General features: G+C 51.9%; 1 protein-coding gene across 18 annotated transcripts in view; it reads right to left on the bottom strand.

Annotated features, from left to right (window-relative positions):
- Positions 1 to 1,914: 1,914 nt before the first annotated feature.
- The window catches only part of Agap1 (ArfGAP with GTPase domain, ankyrin repeat and PH domain 1), a 467,544-nt gene continuing 447,908 nt past the window's right edge, over positions 1,915 to 21,550 (bottom strand). For all 18 annotated transcript variants that reach the window (XM_016007105.3, XM_076549566.1, XM_016007106.3 and 15 more), the window contains 2 exons: positions 6,392 to 6,647; positions 1,915 to 3,255 (listed from right to left, as the gene is read on the bottom strand). In XM_016007105.3, the coding sequence (XP_015862591.1) occupies positions 3,052 to 3,255; positions 6,392 to 6,647 (460 nt within the window). In that variant the 3' untranslated portion in view covers positions 1,915 to 3,051. The remainder of the gene's footprint in view (positions 3,256 to 6,391; positions 6,648 to 21,550) is intronic.

Here is a 21,550-nt window from a genome sequence, read left to right as displayed (position 1 = left end):
CGTCTCAACAAGAGAGGAAATTCGCCTGGAGCACAAAAGCTTGCATGGTTTGCAGGGGCTTTTCACATCTCTCTCCCCAGAAGCCCTCGCTCCTGGCGGAGAAGGGGTCTCAGTTCTAACACTGCATGCGGAAGGAGCGTTCCCATGCTCCTTCCCCCTAAACCTGCTTCTCTGACTTGTCCCACTTCCTGTCTTGATTTTAGTAAGTCCACCGGACCACCTTCTTCTGACACGCTCCTTAAAAAGTGTCTCACGCTGACGGAAGCGCTGAGTGTGGCGGAGTTTTCCACAAAAAACCCAACTCCCTTCCCCACACCCCTCATCCTTGTGTGACCTCTGCCTTGGTGTCAGCTGGAAAATGAGAGCAAGAAGCTTGTCATCGAGGGAAGGACTCGGATCCGGAGGGGAAACAGAGGCGCAGGCTAGGCCGCCTCTCTCCTTTATCTGCACAGAAAGCTCTAGAGGCCCCTCTCACCATTCTCTGTTGTCAAGACTCAGGCTTAGGAGAGGTGGGCTGCCTCCTGGACAGGCCAGCCCAGCTCACACTGCAGGGCAGGGGCCGTGTTCTGAGGAAGAGCTGATGATGTCGGAGTGACTGAGGGAAGGAGGGAGGGAGGCAGGGAGGGAGGGAGGGGACCAGAGCGAGCAACTGAGCATTCAGGCAGTGGAGGGCGATGTGGAACAAGGAGTCATTCGGGAAAATATCATATTATAAACACATAAGAATATGTACACACTCATATACACCCCAAGAGAAGCTGGAGGAAGGGTCCCAGGTCCTTCCTTCCTGCAGTGCTCCCCGGTGATAAAAGCACTCCCATAGTGGGAATCAACTACACTGAAATAATTTAAGAATCTCATTTAAGCTCTAGTTGTGTTCTCTACAGACGTCTATGGTAAAGGCTACGTGGAGGCGAATGCGGACTGCAGGGTCGGATGCTAATGCATTCTTCAAAAATAGGCAATGACAGCTTGTTTTCTCTATTCACATTTGGAGTAACAACACAGTGGTGGAGAGCAGGATGAAAAACCAAATGGAGGGCTGTGGCACTGAGCTCAGGAGTCTCAGACCTGTGGCTTTCGCACCTGTGACGTGTTTTTGGACACCGGTCAGTTCCAGCTGTGTTGAGACTGGAGGTCTCCACAAGACACTTACCCACAGAGAAATGCTGTGCAAGGCTTTCCTTCTGTTCCCATCTACTTAATTTTTTTTTTTTAAAAAGTGAAAGAAGAGGAAAAACTCTTACAAAATATAAAGTTCAGTATATGAGAGCAAGGAGCCTCTCCACAGGTACCAGGGGTGGCTCTGCCCAGTGTCCTGTCCCCCAGTGTGCTGGCCTTCTCCCCGCCACGCCACCACGAGGGCTCTCGGGCAAGGCTGCTCCCTCATTTTTTTTAAACTAAATAGTGTCACGGTTTGGTGTTCTTGACCACCATGCTGAAGGTGGCCCACAATGGCAAACCAGTCATCCTGTTAGAAACAGACGGGGTGGACCGTACAGTCCACAGGCTCCCAGGAGCCGGCTGCACCAGAGCGGTCAGCAGCCACGCACAGGGTGCCTTTAGGGGGCTGGTGTTCCCCAAATCACCCCTTCTTGCCACAGCCCCTCGCTTTTGCTTGGGAAGAGTGGTCTCGGCTCTACATCCTGGCTTTGGGATGAGGACTCAGACGCTCCTTCCCCTCCCCCCTTCCCTTCCTGATGTTAATAAGCAAATTGTACCCCATTTTATTCTGATATGCACCTTTTAAAAAGCTGTTTATCACATTAATGGAAGTGTTTACTGCTGGGGGGCACTTCCCATGCACAATGATCTGTAACCCTCTGATCTCAACTAGTTGCACATTATTAGTTCCCATCCAGCTCAATTTATAAATTAACAGAGGTGCTATTTGTCTGCACAAAAATCAATGCATATTTATGAACTTCTTTTATTCAAATAGATTTTCACACATCTTCTCTACGACAGAAACGCGGGTAACTCAGACCTTGTGGATCGGGAGTGACTGAGGCCTGACGTATCCATTGTGGTCAAAGGACAGAAAATCTCTCTTAGGGGAAAAAATAGCATTTTCTATATTTACTTAGTTTTGGAGCATACTTGAGAAGCTATTTTCAGCTGGATTCATGATTTCTTTTTGAATTTCCAAGTTATTCTTATTTATTTATTTTTTTTCCATTTTGTTTTTGCACCAAGGGAGGAGGATTGCAGTCAAATAATACCCGGCAACTGATTTCCTCTCTTTGGGCTGAAAAATTAAACAGATACTAAATTATGACAGTGAATTTAGAAAGGAGGGCTCCAAGGGCTGGAGAGACATGTCTGGGATAATATGATGCTTCTAAGCGCACTGCAATCACATCGTGGCAATCACCGGAGCGTGCCGTGTAACTACCTCCTCGGCTAATATGCCTTCTTCCCGGTGATGACTAATCACGTTCTATTAAACAGCGGTAATGCTGGAGGAACCCGACTGTACGAGTGTAATGAAGCCAGTATTCTCCCTGGACAGATTAGCTACAACTGATTTGACACCTACCATCATAGGCGCTTCAGACCTGACAAACTGTGCTTGCTTCGGATTTATGCCGTCAAGCTCCCCAGAGAAGACGTGAAAGCCAAGCCTCCTTTTGGTCGAGGTGAAATGTACTGATGTGCTTAACTGCCAGTTAGGGGAAGCTGCCCCTTCTCCTTGCTACCCCTCGCCCTGTGCTCCCGGTCACCGGAACAGGGGTCCCCCGTCGTGTGCTATCCTCAGAGCCGCGAGGCTGTGGTCCCTCCTGCGCTGCTTCCGGAGTGTGGGGAAAGGGTTCGGTGCTGTGGCCTCCAGCCTCCTCTTCTCCCCTTGAGGATGTCCGGGTTTGGAGACTTCAGGTGGGGGGTGTGAGTGGCAGGTGGGTGGAGGTGACCACCAGGAGGAGGGAGGGGACTGAGGGACTCACGTGCTGTGCCGACCGTCGGTCCGGAGCGGTCCGGAGCAGTCCGGAGCGGTCCGGAGCAGTCCGGAGTGGGCGGGCGGGCGCGGGACCCCAGGTGCGGGGCTGGCTGAGCTCAGATGATGCTGGGCGCCCTCCCACCACTGTTGTTCCTGCTGTTGTTCTTCCGGGACAGGTTGGGGGTAGCCATGAGCACGAAGCGCTCATCCGGGCAGCCGTACTGGAGCAGCACGTCGATGCACTCCTGGCTGGAGGCCTGCCGGGCATAGGCCAGTGCCGTGTTCCCGTGGGCGTCGCGAGCCATGACGTCCACCCCGTACTGTAGAGGCAACAGAGATCAAGTCAGTGTCCACGGGGCACCAGTGCCCCTGAGGGCAGGCAGGGGGAGGCCCCAGCCTCAACTCCCACGTGTGGACTGAGCTGAAATTGAGACACTGGGGCCGAGGACTGAAAAGGGGATGTTCAGATGCTGTTTAGAACAGGCTGGATAGATTAGGGGGGCTAGGGGGAGAGACCCCCCACCCCCATTTACGTCACACAGACATGGCAAAGAGGCCTTCAGGTTTGCTCCTTGTTTTACCTTTCCAGTTGTATACCCATGGGGAAGGCAGGGGGATGGCTCAGAGGTCAGGGTTCGTGTCAAGACTGAGATCGGAGTTTTGTCCACAGAACTTACATCATGAGAGAGAGCATCAACCTCTGCAAGCTGCCCTCTGACCTCTGCAAGACTGCTGTGCCGAATGGGTTTACATGTGCATGGACACACACACACACACACACACACACACACACACACACACACACACACACTAAAGGCAAATATTTAAAAGACAGTAACATTTAAAACAATCTCAGCGGCAGCTCCGTTTCACTGCAGAAAGTCCGGGAGAAGCACACATGAGCACGTGAGGAAGAAGTGACTGCCAGCAGTTGGCTGTTTCTTTCTGTATCCTTCCCTTAGTACCGGAGATGAGCTTCCCGGCGTGGCACACGCCAAGTAGACCCACTACTAAGCCACGCCCCAGCCCTTTGTAAGGAGTTTGCTTTGACTCAGAGATAAAACCAAATAATTTGTGCTTTTTTCTTTTACTGAACTGGACTTTGATCATCTTCTTACATTATCGAAAATTACTCAAAAGCATGGCTCCGAATAGCCACGTAACCTCAAAACACCCGAACCTAGGTCAGTTACTCCGTCCTTGGCTGTAGCACATTCTGTCCAAAAGTAGTCACTGGCAGAGCCAGTGAGGAGAGGTTGATCTTCAGCCAGTCTTCCTCAGTAGCCCAGGGAAGGCCTGAATGATCCTGCTGAAGATCAGGCCAGGGTAGTACACTTAGCCACGTGGCACAGGAACGGGGCTGGGGTGGGGTCAGTGCTGGCGTCCTGACCTAGCACTCACAACTAAAACAGCAGAGTCAAATAACGGGCTGGAGAGACGCACAGCGGCTAAGGGTCGCTGCTGCTCTAGAGCCCCAGGTGAGTTCCTGGCGGCCACCCGGGGTGGCTTAACTGTCTGTAACTTAAGCTCCAGGGGATCTGGTACCCATTTTTGGCCCCTATAGGTACCTGAATACACCTAAAAATAAAATAACCGCTGTTCCACAGGGTGTGAATTTGGATCCTAGCACCCAGGCTGGATGGCTCACACCCATCTGTAACTGCAGCTCTAGGGTAGCTGACCCCATTTCCGGCCCTCAGGGGCACTGGTAGATACCTACACATGAATACATACATACACATGAATAAAAAATGAAATAAATCTCTAATAAGTTAAAAAGCAACAATACATAAACACACACCACACACACACTTTTAAGTTTCTTGCTCATGGTAAGTATAGGTTCACACATGCCTGTGTAACTTGGTGTATTGGGGTGGGGTGGGTGTTCAGACACTCAAGTAACATGGAGCACTGTTGTTGACAGCTTCTGGCCACCGTGAGAAGGAAATGTGTGCACACGGGTTATGCCCCTCCAATTACTATGCTCAGGTCTTAAAGAGCCCCCAAACACACACACACTTTAGACTGGGACTCCATCTGTCCGAGCTGAGAAGTCCAGTGTCCCGAAGGAACAAGACACCGGGAGGCACACTCACAGAAGAAACCACACGGGGCCACAGTGAGGTCCTATCTGCTAGCTGAGGAGCAAAGCCTCATGGGAAACAAACCCCCGGATGTTTTGATGTCTGTCTTTAGCTTCCAGAGCTATGAGGGCATAGTGTCTGTGTTGTGCAGTTTTGTTACTGCAGCCCCGGCCAGCCACACACAACTGTCATCTAGTGACCACGAGGGTGAGGCTGAATACTGAATTAGCCAGACTTAGTACCTGCCTCTACCCAAATTCTCCTGCTGTACCCCAGAGAGCGGATTAAAAACAGGAAGAGAGTGGGCCGAGAGATCCCAGTCAGGAAAATGGCTCATCTCCCAATTTAGAGGACGCGAGTTTGAGCCCTAGAATATACTGAAAAACACAAAAACCTGAGTGTGGTGGTGCAAGCTGGCACTCCCAGGTGCTGGGGAGGCGGAGACGGGGTTCTCTGAGGCTTGCTGCCCAGCCAGCCTAGTCCACTTGGCCGGCTCAGGGCAATAGCTACCCTGTCTCAACAAATGAACAGCAGCAGCAGCAGCAGCAGCAGCAACAACAACCGTAACGTGTCTAACTCATGAAGACCAACACTTGAGGTAGTCTTCTGGCGCATGCGCTCACACGCGCGCACACGTAAATGTAGAAATGCCTCAGTCTTCAGCTGTGTTGTATCCCTGTCACCAGAGTGGGGACAGAGGAGAGGCCCCAGGGTATGTATGAGTGGCAGATGTCCCTGAGAGGTATTTAGGAAGTTGCCTGGGGACATGGCATTAAACATCTCAGCTCAGCCCACAAAGGCAGGGCTTCTCTGTACAACCATGTTACCCAATTTCGGTTTCTTAAAAAGTTCAAATTCAAATTCACATTTCAACAAATTAAATTTTTTTTCCAGAGCAGAAAGTCATTAACATAATGCAAGAGAGGCTTGGAGACAAACCCCCACCTCAGACCTCGGTGTCTAGGGCCAATATTCTTGTGTTATGAGAATAAAAATTCAGAGGCTTGGCAAAAGGCCTCCTAGAGGCCGTTCAAGTTATTCATGCCCCTGCCCTCACCCGCTAGAAGATGGCATTGAGAAACAAGTCCACGCCTCCCCCCCAGAAGGCTTGACCGGAGGGGCCATCAGAAAGACACTTCAGAAAACTCTAGCAAACAACGGTCTGTTTCATTTCTGCTCTGTACCCAGAATTCCCTGCTGTTCTCTACCCTCCTGCAGGTAAGTCCAGATGGAAAGCTCAAATCCCATTAGGGCCAGCTCTCAGGCACAGTGGTCTTCTACCGGAAGGAGAAGCAGTAGCAGAATGCACTCTGACCCCACAGGAGCGCCACCCTCCGTTGGGCATGTGGCGGGCACCCAAGCCACTTACCCAGATTAGCAGCTGAGCCAGGACCACGCTGCCCTTGCGGCAGGCCAGGTGCAGTGCCGTGCGGCCGTCTCCTTCCCCACAGGTCTCATTCACCTCATCCCGGGAGCCGTGGGCCAGGAGCAGGATGACGGCCCGCAGGTCTTCCTCCGCAGTGGCCCGCAGCAGCTGCTGGCCCAGGGAGAACTCGGTACATGGCAGGGGGGCCAGGAAGAGTTTCTGTTCATACTTGGCCCGGATCCATCGCTCCTTTTCTTCCCTGCAAAAGTCACCAGACAGGCACACTCAGGGCTTGGCGTTAGAACGAGGCTGGGAGCTCTGCTCTGGTAGCCGATGTGGTTAGGAGGTAAGGGAAGGGGCAGAGTGAGTCTCCTTCGGGGACAAAGCCCCCTTGGGGAATGCTCCACTCATGGTTTCAGAAGTGGTCTCCTTGCCGCCTACAGCATCCACTCCCGATTCCAGTCCGGGGTGTATTTGCAAGTCATTGCTGGGCTCCTGTAGCCTCTGAGACACAACATGGTCTCCATAGCTCAAAGGTTTGTGCGTTCTGTGAGCAAGGAAGGAAGGGGACCCCCCACCCCCAACAAGACGTGCTTATATTGACCTAAAAGAAAGGCCCCAGGTGAGAGGCCCTTATGCTCTGGGGCAGGCAGGTGACGAGGGGTGGCAGCAGAGGTTTCCTCTGAGGGGCTGGTGTCTCTGCTTTTAACTCACGCACACTCCCGGATGGGGACGCGTGTGAGTCCCCACGGGTGTCCCGCCACTTCCAGCTGAAGGAAACACTGGAGATGACACAGGACTCTGTGAAAGGCTTGAGGGAGGGGCAGAGTGCGGCTTTCTGAGGAAAAGTGCCCCAGGGCCCAGCCTCAGGGAGAGAAAGTGGGCAGTCTCCGAGGCTGGGGCAAAGCTCGGGACAGGGCAGGGTGAGACCGGAAGGATGTGGCTCTGCTGTGTGGCAAGCTTGGATGAGGAGATGGACACAGCGGTGTCTTATCCCCAACTCCCAGCACAGCCCGAGTCTAGGAGATCCCGGGCATGGCTCCCACGCCCAGGGCCTATCACTTAGAGAGCAATGCAGAGATGGGGGGGGGGGGGGCTGGAGGAGGAAGGGAGCAAGAAAACCTCCTAGGACGCTGTGTTTATACTGATCAAGGCAGGTGTGTTGGGAACGGTGGCATTGCATGCCTTTAATCCCGGCATATGGGAGGCAGAAAAAGGTGGATCTGTGAGTTCAAGGCCAGCCTGGTCAACACAGTGAATTCCAGACCAGTCCGAGGTACACAGTGAGAGGCTCCTGGTGAGCTGCCTTTAGGCTCTGGAATAGTAAGGTCAGGCATGGGTGCTGGTTTCTCAAAAACAAAAACAAAACAAAACAAAACAAAACGACAGACAGGAAGTATGAGACACTGAACTCCACAGTCCTCGGGAGACTTAGCTCATTGTTAGGAAAAGAGGCGGTGTGTGTGTGTGTGTGTGTGTGTGTAAGAGGATCTGCGATTTCATGAGTAGCCCTTAGAATTTTCCCAGCAGCCTGTGATGTGTTCCTGAGGCCTGAGCATGGCTTTTTCACGAGGACGATGAAGAGAGCAAGCCCCCCCGCCCCACACACACTGTAATTATCTCAGATTCAGTAAGACACTGACTCACAATGATTTCTAAAACCCAGTGCCTCTCCCAACAATAATCAGAGCACACAGCCCGCAGCCGCAGCCGCAGGGAAGAACCAAGCGCCCTCCCCAACCCTCCAGAAAGAAAACTCATTCCATTTCTGCTTCCAAGGCCCAGAAGAAAGGCCTCGTTTACAGCCCTGCACCGTGTTTACATTGCGCCCGGTGACCCAGTGTCAGGTTAACCCTAATCTGTTTTTAAATACTTAGGCAAACAGATTCTTCCAGGAGTAAATCTGGATTAGTTTTGCTTCACTTCCTGGTACATGTGAGTGACCCCCAAGTGACCCCCGACTCTTCATTCAGAGATTTCCAGGACAAACACTTGGCTACAGCAGAGATGAACTGGCTCCCAGAACGGCAGCAAAACCCTCACACATCCTTACTTAGGCAGAAAGGTGAGGGACGGCCAGGAGAGGCAAGACCCAAACCCCAGTGGTTCCGGTTCTATTTTAGGAGCTTGTTTATAATATGTTACACGTTTGTTGATGGAGGTCATAAATCAGGAAGGAGAAAGAGCAAGGCGTGAATTAAATGAGAAGGGCTAATGGTGTAGGAGACGTCCAGACCTCCAATTTCCAATCTGCTAACTCTCATTTTTGGGTAGGCATTAAAATCAGACTGTCTTATTCTGCTCCGGTTGATTTTAAAAGTCATTGCCAGATCATCCAGGGGGAACAGGGGAACTTCACATCAGAACTCTGGTCTTAACTGCAATGATTAAAATTTCATTTTAATATTCTAATACCCAGCCAAAGACTGAGCGCAGGTCCCTGCCCCCATCAAGGACAATCCCGAGACCCACTTGTGATGCGGCTTTTAGCATCAGATGCAAAGGCTCTTTACTGAATCTCCATACACTTCTAAAACACAAAACCCTGCAATCCAACTGCTGGGTCCTCTGGCCTTCAAGCTCACCAGAAGTCTAAGTGAGGCTGCGGGCTTCGTGCCTGCATCAGATCTGACTTTTTTTTTTTTTTTTAGCTGAAATTCATTTAGTTCATAAACAGAGCCTGGCCCAGGACAGTGGAGGTTTCTGGGTGTGAATTCTGTTGCTCCCACCAACTCCCAAATTCTCCCTGTTGTTCAGAACCTGTCTTCTGTGGCCACTGCCCATCCTAACAAGTGCACCCCCCCCCTCGTCCCCCAACATGGGCTTGGCAAGCTTTCTCCAACAGCTGCAGGGAGGGAAAAGGAACCCCATGGGTGCTGGGCTGTGAGGCTTCATTTTCTCCTCTGCGGAGATCTCATGGTCTTAGCACTTGCTCTTCTCCCCCAGACACCTGTTTTGCCATCCGTAAAATGGGTCTGGTGACCCTTATTAAAGTCAGGGCTGTCCAGATACCCGTGTGGTCAACGCACTGGCCACAGTGGCCATTCTGTAGCAGCAAACTGGAGAAAACCTATCTCTAACCACTCAGGGTCAGTTACGGTCAGGCACAGCACGCACCAGTGTGGTGTCATGTGATGGGCAAGCAAAGATGCCCGTGCTGTGTTGTGGGTTTCTACTCTGTGGCTGCCTGTCACTCTAAGAGTCCCAGAATTCATCATGCTGAGCAGCTCTTGTCTAGGGGCTTTAGTGATCCCTGGAGGGTGTTGGAGGTCCCCGGATACTCGGGGCAAAGGGTCTTGGTTAATTCAAAGGGTCCCATGGCTGTCAGTGTGGCTGGGGCTGAGTTTGGGGTATGTGGATGCACAGGCCTGAGAAGCCTAAGGCTCCTTGTTGTCTTGAGCCAAACTGGTTGACTCCAAGTTCACATGTGGAAGCTGTAGCCACCAGTGTGGCCTTCATTTGGAGACAAGGTTGTTAGGGAGTAGATAAGGTTAATTGGGGACTTTGAGGTGGTTCTCCAACCAGTATGGCTGGGGTCCATAAAAAACAAGAGTTACTAGCTACCCCTCTTCTCCCTCCATGCACAGCGGAAGGGCCATGCAGGCCAGGAAGGGAGGCCTCCCCAGACAACTAGCCCTACCCACCACGCACCTTGATCTTGACCATGCACTTGCAGTCACAGAAGCCTGCACATGATGTTTTGCTATGGTGGCTCAGCCATCCTTCTCCACAGCTGTCGCCAGTGAGAGAGGACACGCTGACAATAGTTTCTGTTCCATTCTGCCAACGCTGCCACCCCAGGAAACCACAGTGCCAAGGCACAGCGACTCCAATTGTTATTCTCAGGTCCCTTGGCCATGCGCTTCATTGTCCCCAAGGAAGGCCAGTTCAAGAGCAGCGGAGCTGGCAGTAGATCACCTCTCCTCATTCCAATGCCCTGGAGGACCACTGCTCACAGCCTCTGTTAGCTAATGAGCTAAAAAATGAATTATTGGCCCGGCTGCCATCGGCAGGGAGGAGGGGCTGGCTCCTCATCAGGTCTTGGTGCTGACACACCTTTAAATAAATCAACTGCAGAGAGGGAGGGAGGGAGGGACGGGGAGGACTCCGTCAGAAGACAGATACCAACCCATCCCTAAAAACACAAAGAAGAGACGTTTTCAGGAGATGCCCTCTCTTCCTGAAACTGGAGCCCGTTGTGAGTGGCCTTGGGCCTCCCTCTGGCTATGACCGTGAACTGCCTGGTGCTTAAACCACAGGCTAGCAGTGACCAAACCTAAGACTTGGGTTTAGAGAATGGGTAGGACTGGGTGGCAGAGCCAGAAGCCCTGCAGGTGTCTCGGTGTCTACTGGGCTCAGCCAAGGATGCTCTGACACTATAGCTTGATGGATGGACACAGCTACTCCTGACCTTAAGGAGTGGTGACTTGGCCAAGTGCCCAGGAGCCACCACAGAAACAGCTGCCTACTGTCCTGGCTAATTTTATGACAACTTGACACAAGCTGGTCATCAGAGAGGAAGCCTCAGAAGAACATGCCTCCACAAGATGGGTTGTAGTAGGTAAGCCTGTGGGGTATTTCCTTAACCAGTGATTGATACACAGGAGGAGGGATTCGGCACATTGGGGGTGGAGCTACCCCTGGGCTGGCGGTCCTGGGTTCTATAAGAAAGTAGCTGAGCAAGCCATGTGAGCAAGCCAGTGAGCAGCACCCCTCCATGGCCTCTGCATCAATGCCAGCCTCCAGGTTGCTGCCCTGTTTGAGTTCCCGCCATGGCTTCCTTCAATGATGGACTATAACATGGAACTATACGCCAACTAAGCCCTTCCCCCTCAAGCTGCTTTGGCTATGGTGCTTTGTCATAGCAACAGGAGTCCTAACTAATATCCCCAGGTCACGTCTCACTCGAGGCCCGTCAGCCAGAACTGACAGTTGCTAATATGGACTGCCAAGGGATTCCTCAAACTGAGCAAGCGCTGCTGATGGTGGGATACGACTGACTTCAGGGGCCACAGTCTCCTGTGAGCAGAAATCAGAGGTCCCACAGATGGAGGACCACTGACCCCACGGCACCAGAACCGAGGCGAAATTCATCAGACCTCAGGATGGGGACTGAGGCAGATAGAATCACTGCCACGTGTGAGGGAAAATGTGGAGTTTGAGCGTGTAGAAGACTTTACCACTTCTGTGGAGACCTGGGCCAGGAGCTCTTCACTGTGTGCAGGCTGCACTGTGCTCCATGCTGGACCCCTGGGGGTCAGGTCTTTGCATGAGCTCCCTACTGTGTGCAGGCTGCACTGTGCTCCATGCTGGACCCCTGGGGGTCAGGTCTTTGCATGAGCTCCCTACTGTGTGCAGGCTGCACTGTGCTCCATGCTGGACCCCTGGGGGTCAGGTCTTTGCATGAGGCCCCTACTGTGTGCAGGCTGCACTGTGCTCCATGCTGGACCCCTGGGGTCAGGTCTTCGCATGAGCTCCCTACTGTGTGCAGGCTGCACTGTGCTCCATGCTGGACCCTTGGGGTTAGGTCTTCACATGAGCTTCCTACTGTGTGCAGGTTGCACTGTGCTCCATGCTGCACCCTTGGGGTTAGGTCTTTGCATGAGGCCCCTACTGTGTGCAGGCTGCACTGTGCTCCATGCTGCACCCTTGGGGTCAGGTCTTCACATAAGGCCTCTACTGTGTGCAGCTGCACTGCACTCCATGCTGGACCCTTGGGGTCAGGTCTTCACATAAGGCCTCTACTGTGTGCAGCTGCACTGCACTCCATGCTGGACCCTTGGGGTCAGGTCTTCGCATAAGGTCCCTACTGTGTGCAGGCTGCACTGTGCTCCATGCTGGACCCTTGGGGTCAGGTCTTCGCATGAGCTTCCTACTGTATGCAGCTGCACTGCACTCCATGCTGGACCCTTGGGGTCAGGTCTTCGCCTAAGTCCTCTGTGCTTAGTGCAGGCAGACCCCAGCTGGAATATTCACAGCAGGGACTGTCACCAAGGCAAAGGCAGCCAAGTGACAACACTATTGATGGCTAGGATGGTAATGACCGCGCCTTGTCTGTCCTCAGGTGACTGAAGGTGTGTCCTGAGATGCACATACTCCCCGAATTTCCAGCTGCCCAACACTGGTGTCTAGGTTTCACTTCCTCCTCAGAGAGGAAGCTTGGCAGCAGCTTCCTGACATGAGTGCAGGAGGGCACTACCTCAACAGCACTGGTGACTGGTATGCTCTGCAATACATGTCCCCACGCCTGGCTCCTTTGCTGAAGTCCCAAGCCCCAAGGCAGAAGATTGGTGTCTTATCTAGGATGCCCCAAGGAGGTGGCTTGCTCCTTCCATGTGTGAGGACTCAGAACTGAATGTCATCTGTGGGGCAGATACCGCGCCCTTGCCAGATGTCCAATCTGTTGGCACCTTGATCCTGAACTTGTCAGCTTCTAACCCTGAGCAGTACATTTCTAATGTTTTACAAACTGTCCAGTCTAGCTTGGGGTGTAGTTTGATAGCTCGAATGTGGGGGATCCTGGGCCCTGTCTCCAGTTCCCACACTTTCCTCCCCTCCAAAATTCTTCAGTCTAAGGTATTTGTTGCAACCATCCACACTAAGATAGACTAAGATCTAACCCCTCTGTATCATCTCCTCACTTTTATTTATGTCCAATGAGCCAAGTGGTGGGGATGGGTCATCGGTCCAGGAACGGATGCTGGAACGAGATGACAGGGTCGGAGGGCCGGGTGGGGCGGGGTGTGAATACGATCTCAATAGCTGTACTCTGTTAGGCAGCCTAGGCACAGGATGAGGAAGGCCTCCAGCCGGCCCCCACTGAGGACGCTACAGATCTAGAGTGTCTCTGCCACTGCTGAGGACGAACTGACAATCTATCTGTTCAGTGCCCCCCACCCCAACTTTCTTCCTTACTGAAATCATTTCACAATCATTAAGAGCAACAATTTACAGAAAGAGGTTTAAAGAGAAAGGAAACTACAGCTATGTGTGGGTGTGGGGGCCGAAGCCACTGTCTGAGGCTGAAGTCCTAGGAGTGCCCAGTTACCCTGCCTGGGACCCTACAGGCGAGGACTGTCATTTGAGCACTGGCAAATTCTTGGCCCCAGAGAAGAGGAAAGCGTACAGTGAGACCCTGGGGTGAGTAAAAAGGAGGTCTGGGAGACGTAGAGGTCACACTACGCATGGGACACCTTTCTTAGAGAAGGGCTCCTTTCTTCTGTCTTTGTTTGGTGAGACAGAGCTTCATGTAGCCCAAGCTAGCCCTGAGTTTACCACACAGCTGAAGCTAGCCTTGACCTCCTGGGTGCTGGGATTACAGGTGTGCGTGACCACGTTTGGTTTTATGCAGTGCTGGGGACTACACCCAGAGCGTCATGGGTGCTAGGGGACACTGTAACAGCGGAGCCCCACCCTGAGCCTCAGAGTCTTGATGCAATGCCTCCTCCTCTCCACTCCTGCTGCAAAGACTCTCCCTCCACTCAGCTCCTGCCGAAAAGAGGGAGCCCTGCTAACTGTCCTAACTGTCGCCAGCTGTGTTTTGGGTCTGGCGGGGAGGGCGCAGCACACTGCCAAGGGGTAAGAAGGTTAATGGGTTGATTCCCAGAAAGAAAAAGTTTTTCAGAGAGCTTGTGACTGGCTTTCAGCACCGTCCTGTGGATGTCTGGGAGATGCGTCACTGAAACAGAGACGTGGGGGTGGATGGCCAGACAACCCTTGGTCCTCCAGGGAGCCTGCTGCCCTGGCTGGCGATAGTGTTTCTGAGCTGGTGTGATGAGCTGTCCCTCGGTGGTATGGTCCTCAGCTGTCAGACCTCACAAAGCATAGAGGCTCTGGAGTACCCGGGGGCTTTTCCAAGAAGTCTACTCGCTGTGAAGTCCTCTGGGCCCGTCCCTATTTGAAGCTTCCCCACAAATGGTAAAGGAGTCAGAAGTCAGTCTGCGTTTGCACACGTCACTTATCACAACGCTCCTTCTGGAAACATCTTTTCTTCCTAAAGCAAGCAAGGGGATTTTTTTTTCCCAGTAGTGATTTTTCTAGGCCATCCTGGAGGAATGAATGCCCTTGGGGCGGGGAGGCGAAGCTGGAGGAGCCGCGCACGGTCCTGAACTGGTGACAGATGAGGAGAGGAAGGACAGAGAGGGAGAAAAGAAAGGGGCTAGCAGCAAGGAATGTGTAAAGTGCTTCCTGCCTCAAGCCAAACAGGAAGAGGGAGAAGAGGCATGGAAGAGGGGGCTGGAACAATATGTTCGGGAAAGAGGGGGGGAGCCCTCCCCGCGGGGCAAGCCCAGGCCCAGGGCTAGCTGAGCACCAACCCCTGCTCACATGCATGCCTTCTCCGGAGCTGCGTTGCTAGGGGTCAGGCCCCAGCGCCGAGGATGGCCAACAAAGACCGATGGATATTTATTCCTTAATTACTGAAAGCTTTTAAGAAACTGGCCACTGTAAATCCCACATGCAGGGAGCGGGAGACAACAGACGAGAATTTATACTCATGGAGCAAAGACAAAATAAATATCTGGCCTGACTTCTGATCAATATTATGAGTGTTTTTTTGCCAACCTGCAGGGTATTTTATGAGCATGGGGGAACAGAACAGGATCATTATTAATTAAATAAAGTCAACCGTATTAGGCTTATTACTTGTGGGAGTCACAGTTAACCGTGCTGGGCCATGGGACTGGGCAGATCTACAGGCAGGTCCAGGTCCAAGCATCGGAAGGTGCTAAGTGCCTCTCCCGGTGTTCCTTATTCAAAGAGGTCATCAGTATTATACTGTCTGGTGGAGCCCATGCCTCCCAGAGGGTACCTGGGTAACAGTGTGGTTTTTAGAGGGCTGAGTTGGGCCTCAGCCTGTGCTCTGGCCCAGCATAAGGCTGACACCGGGACACAGTCATGCTGTCTCCACATGCCCGGCTCCTCTCCACACCTGCCCCTTAGCAACCTGCTGGAGCCACTAGAATTAACACTGGCAAAGGCCCAAAGAAGTCTCCAGGTCACAGCTCAGCAGACAGACATTCCTGGAGTTTCCTTGTAAACTACCAGACCCGAGAACCTTCTTCACCTCCAGCCATGGTGATTGCCAGGATGTGTTTCCACACAGGAAAACAGCCAGAGCAGACAGCCTGTGCCCGGCCGGCAGAGGGCTGGGGGAAGCAGTGAGGGGCCAGTGGAAAGCAGAGATGGATGGGAGAGGGCTCTGCATCCTGGCTGGCTCTGCCTCTAACCAAGGCAGTTCTGGTTCTGTACATCAGCCTTTGTCAGAGTCCTAGGTACCAAGTGGCTAAGTACTGTGGATTCTGAGGTACTAACCTCAGAGGCCTGTCTCCCTGGGGACCAGAGAAGGACACGGCGTCTGTGAGAGAAGCAGATACCCTGGGTACTGACTTAAGAGGAACCATGTAGGAGGCTGTAGGAATGAGGTCTCTGTCCGGAACTCTGTTTGGTACCTCTCAGAGTCCTGGCCCCAGGAGCTATGGCTGGACCCAGACCCCTGACAGGCATGCTCGGAGCCTCTTTTCTAAGTCCTGGGTTCAGGACCCTGGGAGCAGACCAGCAGCTTATATTTCCTCAGTCCTGGGTTCAAATTCTCCCTTAGACTCGGTAGAGTGGTATCAGGTTCCTTTATCTGAAGAAATGGGAATAAAAATATCCACACAGTGAAAATGGAAGGAGGTTATGTATGGTGTGTGTGGAGGGGTGCAGAGGCCAGACATGGGGTGCTAGGGTATCTGATGAGGAAAGAGAACCAAGACCGAGCTCTAGGCTGAGGCCAGGGAAGCCCAGTGGGAAGTAGCAGACAGAGCCGACCCTGCCTCAGGTGACAGGCAGAGGGCTGACAGGCACTGGGCTAGGAGCTCAGAGTGATGGACAGGGGGCTGGGACCCATCCGGCCAAAGGGCAGTGAGTGACTGCTGTGGGTGACATCTTTCCTTTTCCTGGGAGGCCATGGGGAGCCAGGAACAGGGAGTGACGGAGTCCCTGATTAGTGTTGAAGGGGAGGAACCCCTCCATAAAAAGTGGGACACAAGAGGCAGGAGTGAGCAGGGCTGTTGTTGGAGAGGGGAGCCCAGGAGGCCAGGTACAGGGAGCAGAAACCCAGGCTGGACTAGCGGGGGTGGGGGTGGGGGGGTGACGGACACCAAAAACCATTACAAATGTAACTTCCCAGCAAATGACTTGAGGGAACGTCACCCTGTCAGAGAAAGGAAAAACCCACTTTAGTCCCAGAATCAGCCAAGATAGAAGGTCAACATTCCCTCTCCTTTCTATCCTACTAGAAAGTAACACGGCAAAACACAGACATTTCAAGGACTCCAACCCCAGGCCCACCTCTTTAAGCACGATCTCTCTAGGCGTCTCTCAGGCCTGTGTGTTTGTACAGGAAGGCCTCTCAGCTTAACTAGCCACATGCACAGTGGATGCGGCTGAGCCCCGACACCAGGAAGAAACGAAAGAACTGTCTGTTTCAAGGAATAAATCCAGGAAATCTGTGCCAGACGAGAGCGAGCCTGGGCAAGTGGAGCGAGGCAGATCTAGATTCCGTGTAATGTGGCATGAAACGCAGCCAGACCTTGGTGGCCCTCCAGGCTGCCCTGGTGGTGGAGCCCCCATCACAGTGAATTAAGTCCGCCATAACAGTGGCTGATGTGATGGGCTTTGGAAGCCACCGCATCATAAACAGATAAGGGAAGAGAAATGGCCCTTTTCCTCCAGCCGGGATAATGCAAGATGGATGCAATCCCTCCCCCGGTGTGCACCACTGCCCTTTAAACAGCAGGGAGAGGGAAGCCCAAGGCCCCTTCTGCAGGGAAAGGCCAGGAACAAGAAGAGCCCCAAAGCACAGGCTCCGCCCACGGCTTCTGGAAGTGGCCCTCAAAACAGGGTCCGTCCCAGGTTGCTAAGCTGCAGCCCATTAGCGAAGTCACAGGAAGTCCTGAGCGATGTTCTGCCATCAGCTGCCAACTGCCTTTAAGGACATAATCCTTGGTAACACTATTTTAAAAAGATGTAAGACTACTGATTTTGAACAATATGGAATCTTCTTAATGTAGCTTTTTTCTTTTGACTCTAAGGGTGGGAGGAGATTCCATAGTCACAGTTACCAACCACAACAATAAGGACACAGGCTTTCCAGGAGGGAAGGCATTGAGAGTATGCAAATGCAAAGACACTTAAAGGTAATTTGCATTTTAACTTTTTCCAAAGTCGGGAAACACGGAAGGTGCTGAGGATATGAACAGGATTAGTAGTCTGGGACCTGCTGATTCCTCCCAGTGGGGACCACAGACAAGAAGTTCCCTAGTGGGTAAGGAAGGCTGGCCTTCCAGCAGCTCTTCCTACTAGCTGGGACAGGCTCTATTCCAACGTAATGTCAGTCGGTCAAAATGCTATGGAGACCAGCTACGGCTCTTTAGAGGAAATCTTACAGGTGAGCAGCTGCTGGTTTCTCTTCTCAGCTGACGGACTGATGTCACAGACACGCGCTCACGGCTGGGGAGACGGCGCAGGTAGCAGAGGTCTGTAAAGCATGAGGACCTAAGTGTGGGTCCCCAGCACCTCCATAAAACACCAACAGTGCATGCCTGCAATCCCAGCACTGGGTGGGCAGAGACAGGAAGATCCCCGAGGCTTGCTGGTCACACGCACGCACTCATGTACGCATGCTCAAATCCATACACCCACTAGGTAATCTTTCCAAGTGTAGCTAGCTCTGTTGTGGGGGACCTGGCCATAGAACAATTCATCTTAACGGTAAAAATTCATTCTCTTTGTAGAGAAAACATTATTACTTAACAAGGGTCAATGAAATTCTTTCGTTAAACTCACCAAATCTCTAACTAATGGGATCAGGAGGCAGACATTGGCCAGATACTTCATTTTCCACAAGTGATGAAAACTAACCTCCCTGACGTCATCGCCTCCAGTGGGCAAAGTGAACTCTGAGAGGTGACCTTTCTCATGGAGAGATCTCAGAAGCGGGGCTGGAGCAGCTCCTGGTCCTGGCCACAGCATGGCCGCCCAGCTCTGTGGTGGCACAGGGAAGTCGGGGACAGGAGAGGCCTCGCTTTGGGGAGACTCTGGTCAGTGCCTGAACTGGACAGTTACTGCTCAGGGGTCCCAGGAGTGCTCCAGACAGTCCTGAACAGCTCAGCTGACCGAGTATCAGCCGATGGTGGTGGAGTTGTAGACAGTCGACCGAGAAATGGCAAAATTTAAACCGGAAGATGAAGACTTGGTGAGCAGATTCTGAACCCATCCACCCCACCCTCTCTCTGCAGAGAAGTCCCTGAGATATTTGATCACTGGCCGCAGAGCTGGCCACAGCCTGTCTCTGTCTGGAGCCCAGGATCCATCCTCATTGAAAGCCTTTTTATCAAGGCTCTAGAAATAAAAAAGATTTCATTGAGACAGTCATTGTCAAAAATCCACCATGTGAGGAAACAGTATGGCAGTTGTCTGAGTGATAAACCAGAACTACTATATGCCCCAGCACCGCCCCTTGCCAGGAGGTACTAGAACCGCACGAGGAACTGGGACTTCGTAGCTATCCAGGCCCACGGAGACATGACTCACAAGAGCTACAGTGAGGAGGCAGCTTCAGGGTCCATTTTGAGATGCACATGTAAAGAAGTTACACTGAATATCTTCAATGGCATGCTACCCACTGCTCCTGAAAAGGACGGAACTACAATGGATACACTCTGAGGACACTACGCTAAGGGAAATAAGCCAAACACAAAGGCCCTAGGAGTCAGGTTCACAGGAACAGAGCAGAAGCTCCTGGTTGCCAGAGGATAGATGGGAAGGGGTAGGGAAGGAGGAACTTGTGTTAAGAGATAGTTTCAGAGGCTGGAGAGATGGCTCAGCACTGACTGCTCTTCCAGAGGACCTGGATTCAATTCCCGGCACCCATCAAGTCCAGTTCCAGGGTATCCAACACCTCCTCTAGCCCCTGTGAGCATCAAGCATGTGTGTGGCTCATAGATGTATACATGCAGGCAAAACATCCATACATATGAAATGATGACGATGATGATGGTGATGATGATAATAAATACAGTCCTTCGGATAAAAGGTGCCTATGGCTGTATATGATGTATAGCTATGCTTAACGCTAATAATGTAAACTTTAAAAGAGTTAAGGTGGTAAATTTTGGATTATGTATATTTATACTACAGTGCCTCCCCCCCACAAAGACAGAGTCTCACATAGCCCAGGCTGGCCTTGGACTTCTCATCCTTCTGCCTCCATTTCCTAAGTGCTAATATTACATGTGCCACCATGCCCATTTCATATGGTGCTAGAGGCTAGACCCATGGCTTCAGGCATGCTAGGCAAAGACTCCACCAACTGAGCCATCCCTTGATGTTTGCAGTTTGAGCTACTGTCTTAAGCTACTTTTCTATTGCTGTGACAAAACATCATGACCAGGGCAACTTATAAAAGCAAGCGTTTAACTGGGCATGCCGCTTCAGAGGGTCAGAGTCCAAGATGGAGCAAAGGTGTGGTGGCAGGAACGGCTGGGAGCTTACACTTCATCCACAAACAGGAAGCAGAGGGCACCGAGAGTGGTGACGGTCTCCTGCAACCCCAAGCCTGCCCCTCGGGGACAAACCTTCCCAAGCAGGTCCACCAACTGGGGACCACGTCTTCAAACATGAGCCTATGGGGCCGTTCTCATTCAAACCACCACAGTTATTGCGAGTGAAGCTGTCATGGAGTTTTACGCATTGTGTCAAGAAAATTTTTTATTTCATTAGAGTACTAAGTAAGTATAAGCCATATAGGAAATATGCATATATCCATCAACCTGTTCTCCAGACTAGATAGAAGTGATGAGCACGATATGATTTTTAAAGTACTATTTGATAAAAACCAAACACTAAGATGATAAAAAAAAGTATGTTTTAGAGGAAGTGACATCCTTGTACCAGTGTGCTGTAGACTCAGTCCAAGGTGGCCTCCACCACATCCCTACAGAAGGCGGGACTCTCACAGCCACAGCTATGCCAAAGTGTGCTAGGAACAAAAACAAGCAAAGAACCCAAAACAAAAAATGATACCCAAGGAGAAGAGGGCACATAGGTGTTAGGTGACACACTTGTAAACACGTTTCAAGGGTTTCTCAGTGTGCTTAGGGGGTCACGTTTATAAGGTTGCCGATAACACGTGTGAGACACTCATGTCTGCTGGCTTTCAGCAGAAAAAGGGTATAAGAAAGGCCAAGAGCTGAGCGGTGGGAAGCATCTGAGTCAGGGCAGGGCCTTTCCCAGCACTGCGAAGGTCCCAGCCCCTGGACGGCTCTGTCAACGGCCTGCTTTTCCATGCCTCTCCCTGTCTCTTTGTAGTCTCTTTGGGGCACATTTGGAAATTATTGAAAAAGATAAAATGACCCTAATCTGTTACCAATTAGAAGAAACGCGAATATTATTTTCTAATTTGTGACTGTTGAGCATCCATCTCAAAACCCCAAGAGAAGTCATTGGAATAATCACAGCCGCTCCTGAATATTCCTATTATGCTCTTGAACTGGGGGGGGGGGGGGGTGACTCTGAGTCATGTGCCCGGGGGCTGAAGGTGTCTGTAAGACATCAAAGCCCTGGCTGTGAGTCACATTGCTATCCTGGCCGTGTGCTGGACCCTGCGCGGTGGGTACCTTGCTCTGGGCAGGAGCTAGGGGAGAGGAGCTGCGATCGCTGGTAAAGACACGCTCCCCCCTGCGATGCCACCCACTCCAAACTTCCCCATCCTGGGGCCTCATCTGTAGCTAGGAAACCTGTCTATGGACGAGCCTGATTTATGAGAGGAGAAGATGGTTTTTCCCCTCCTTCCAAACCTAGTTATCCTGCGACTTGAGTGACTACCCCCCGAAAATTGATAATTTCTTGGTGCTTAACAGTAGCAGGTCCACCAATGAGGAGCGTGGCACACTAATAAATTTATAGGGCGTTATAGCCAATTAGAGCGCACCAGCCATTCGACGCCAATCAACTTACCATTCCGCAAACGCACTCTTTATGGCCCACTCTTGCGGTTCCATCCCTCATTTATATGTTTGAAAAGCAGCATATTAATGCTGACGGTACAGGAATCTGGAATTTGCAGCAGGCCTTCTGGGGGAAAAAACTTCCCTTTTCCTCAGGGCAAACTTCTCTTTG

Source organism: Peromyscus maniculatus, chromosome 13 (assembly GCF_049852395.1).
Source record: "Peromyscus maniculatus bairdii isolate BWxNUB_F1_BW_parent chromosome 13, HU_Pman_BW_mat_3.1, whole genome shotgun sequence".
NCBI lineage: Eukaryota > Metazoa > Chordata > Mammalia > Rodentia > Cricetidae > Peromyscus > Peromyscus maniculatus.
Note: the sequence above shows the minus strand (reverse complement) of the source record. Positions and strands in the feature narration are given on the sequence as shown.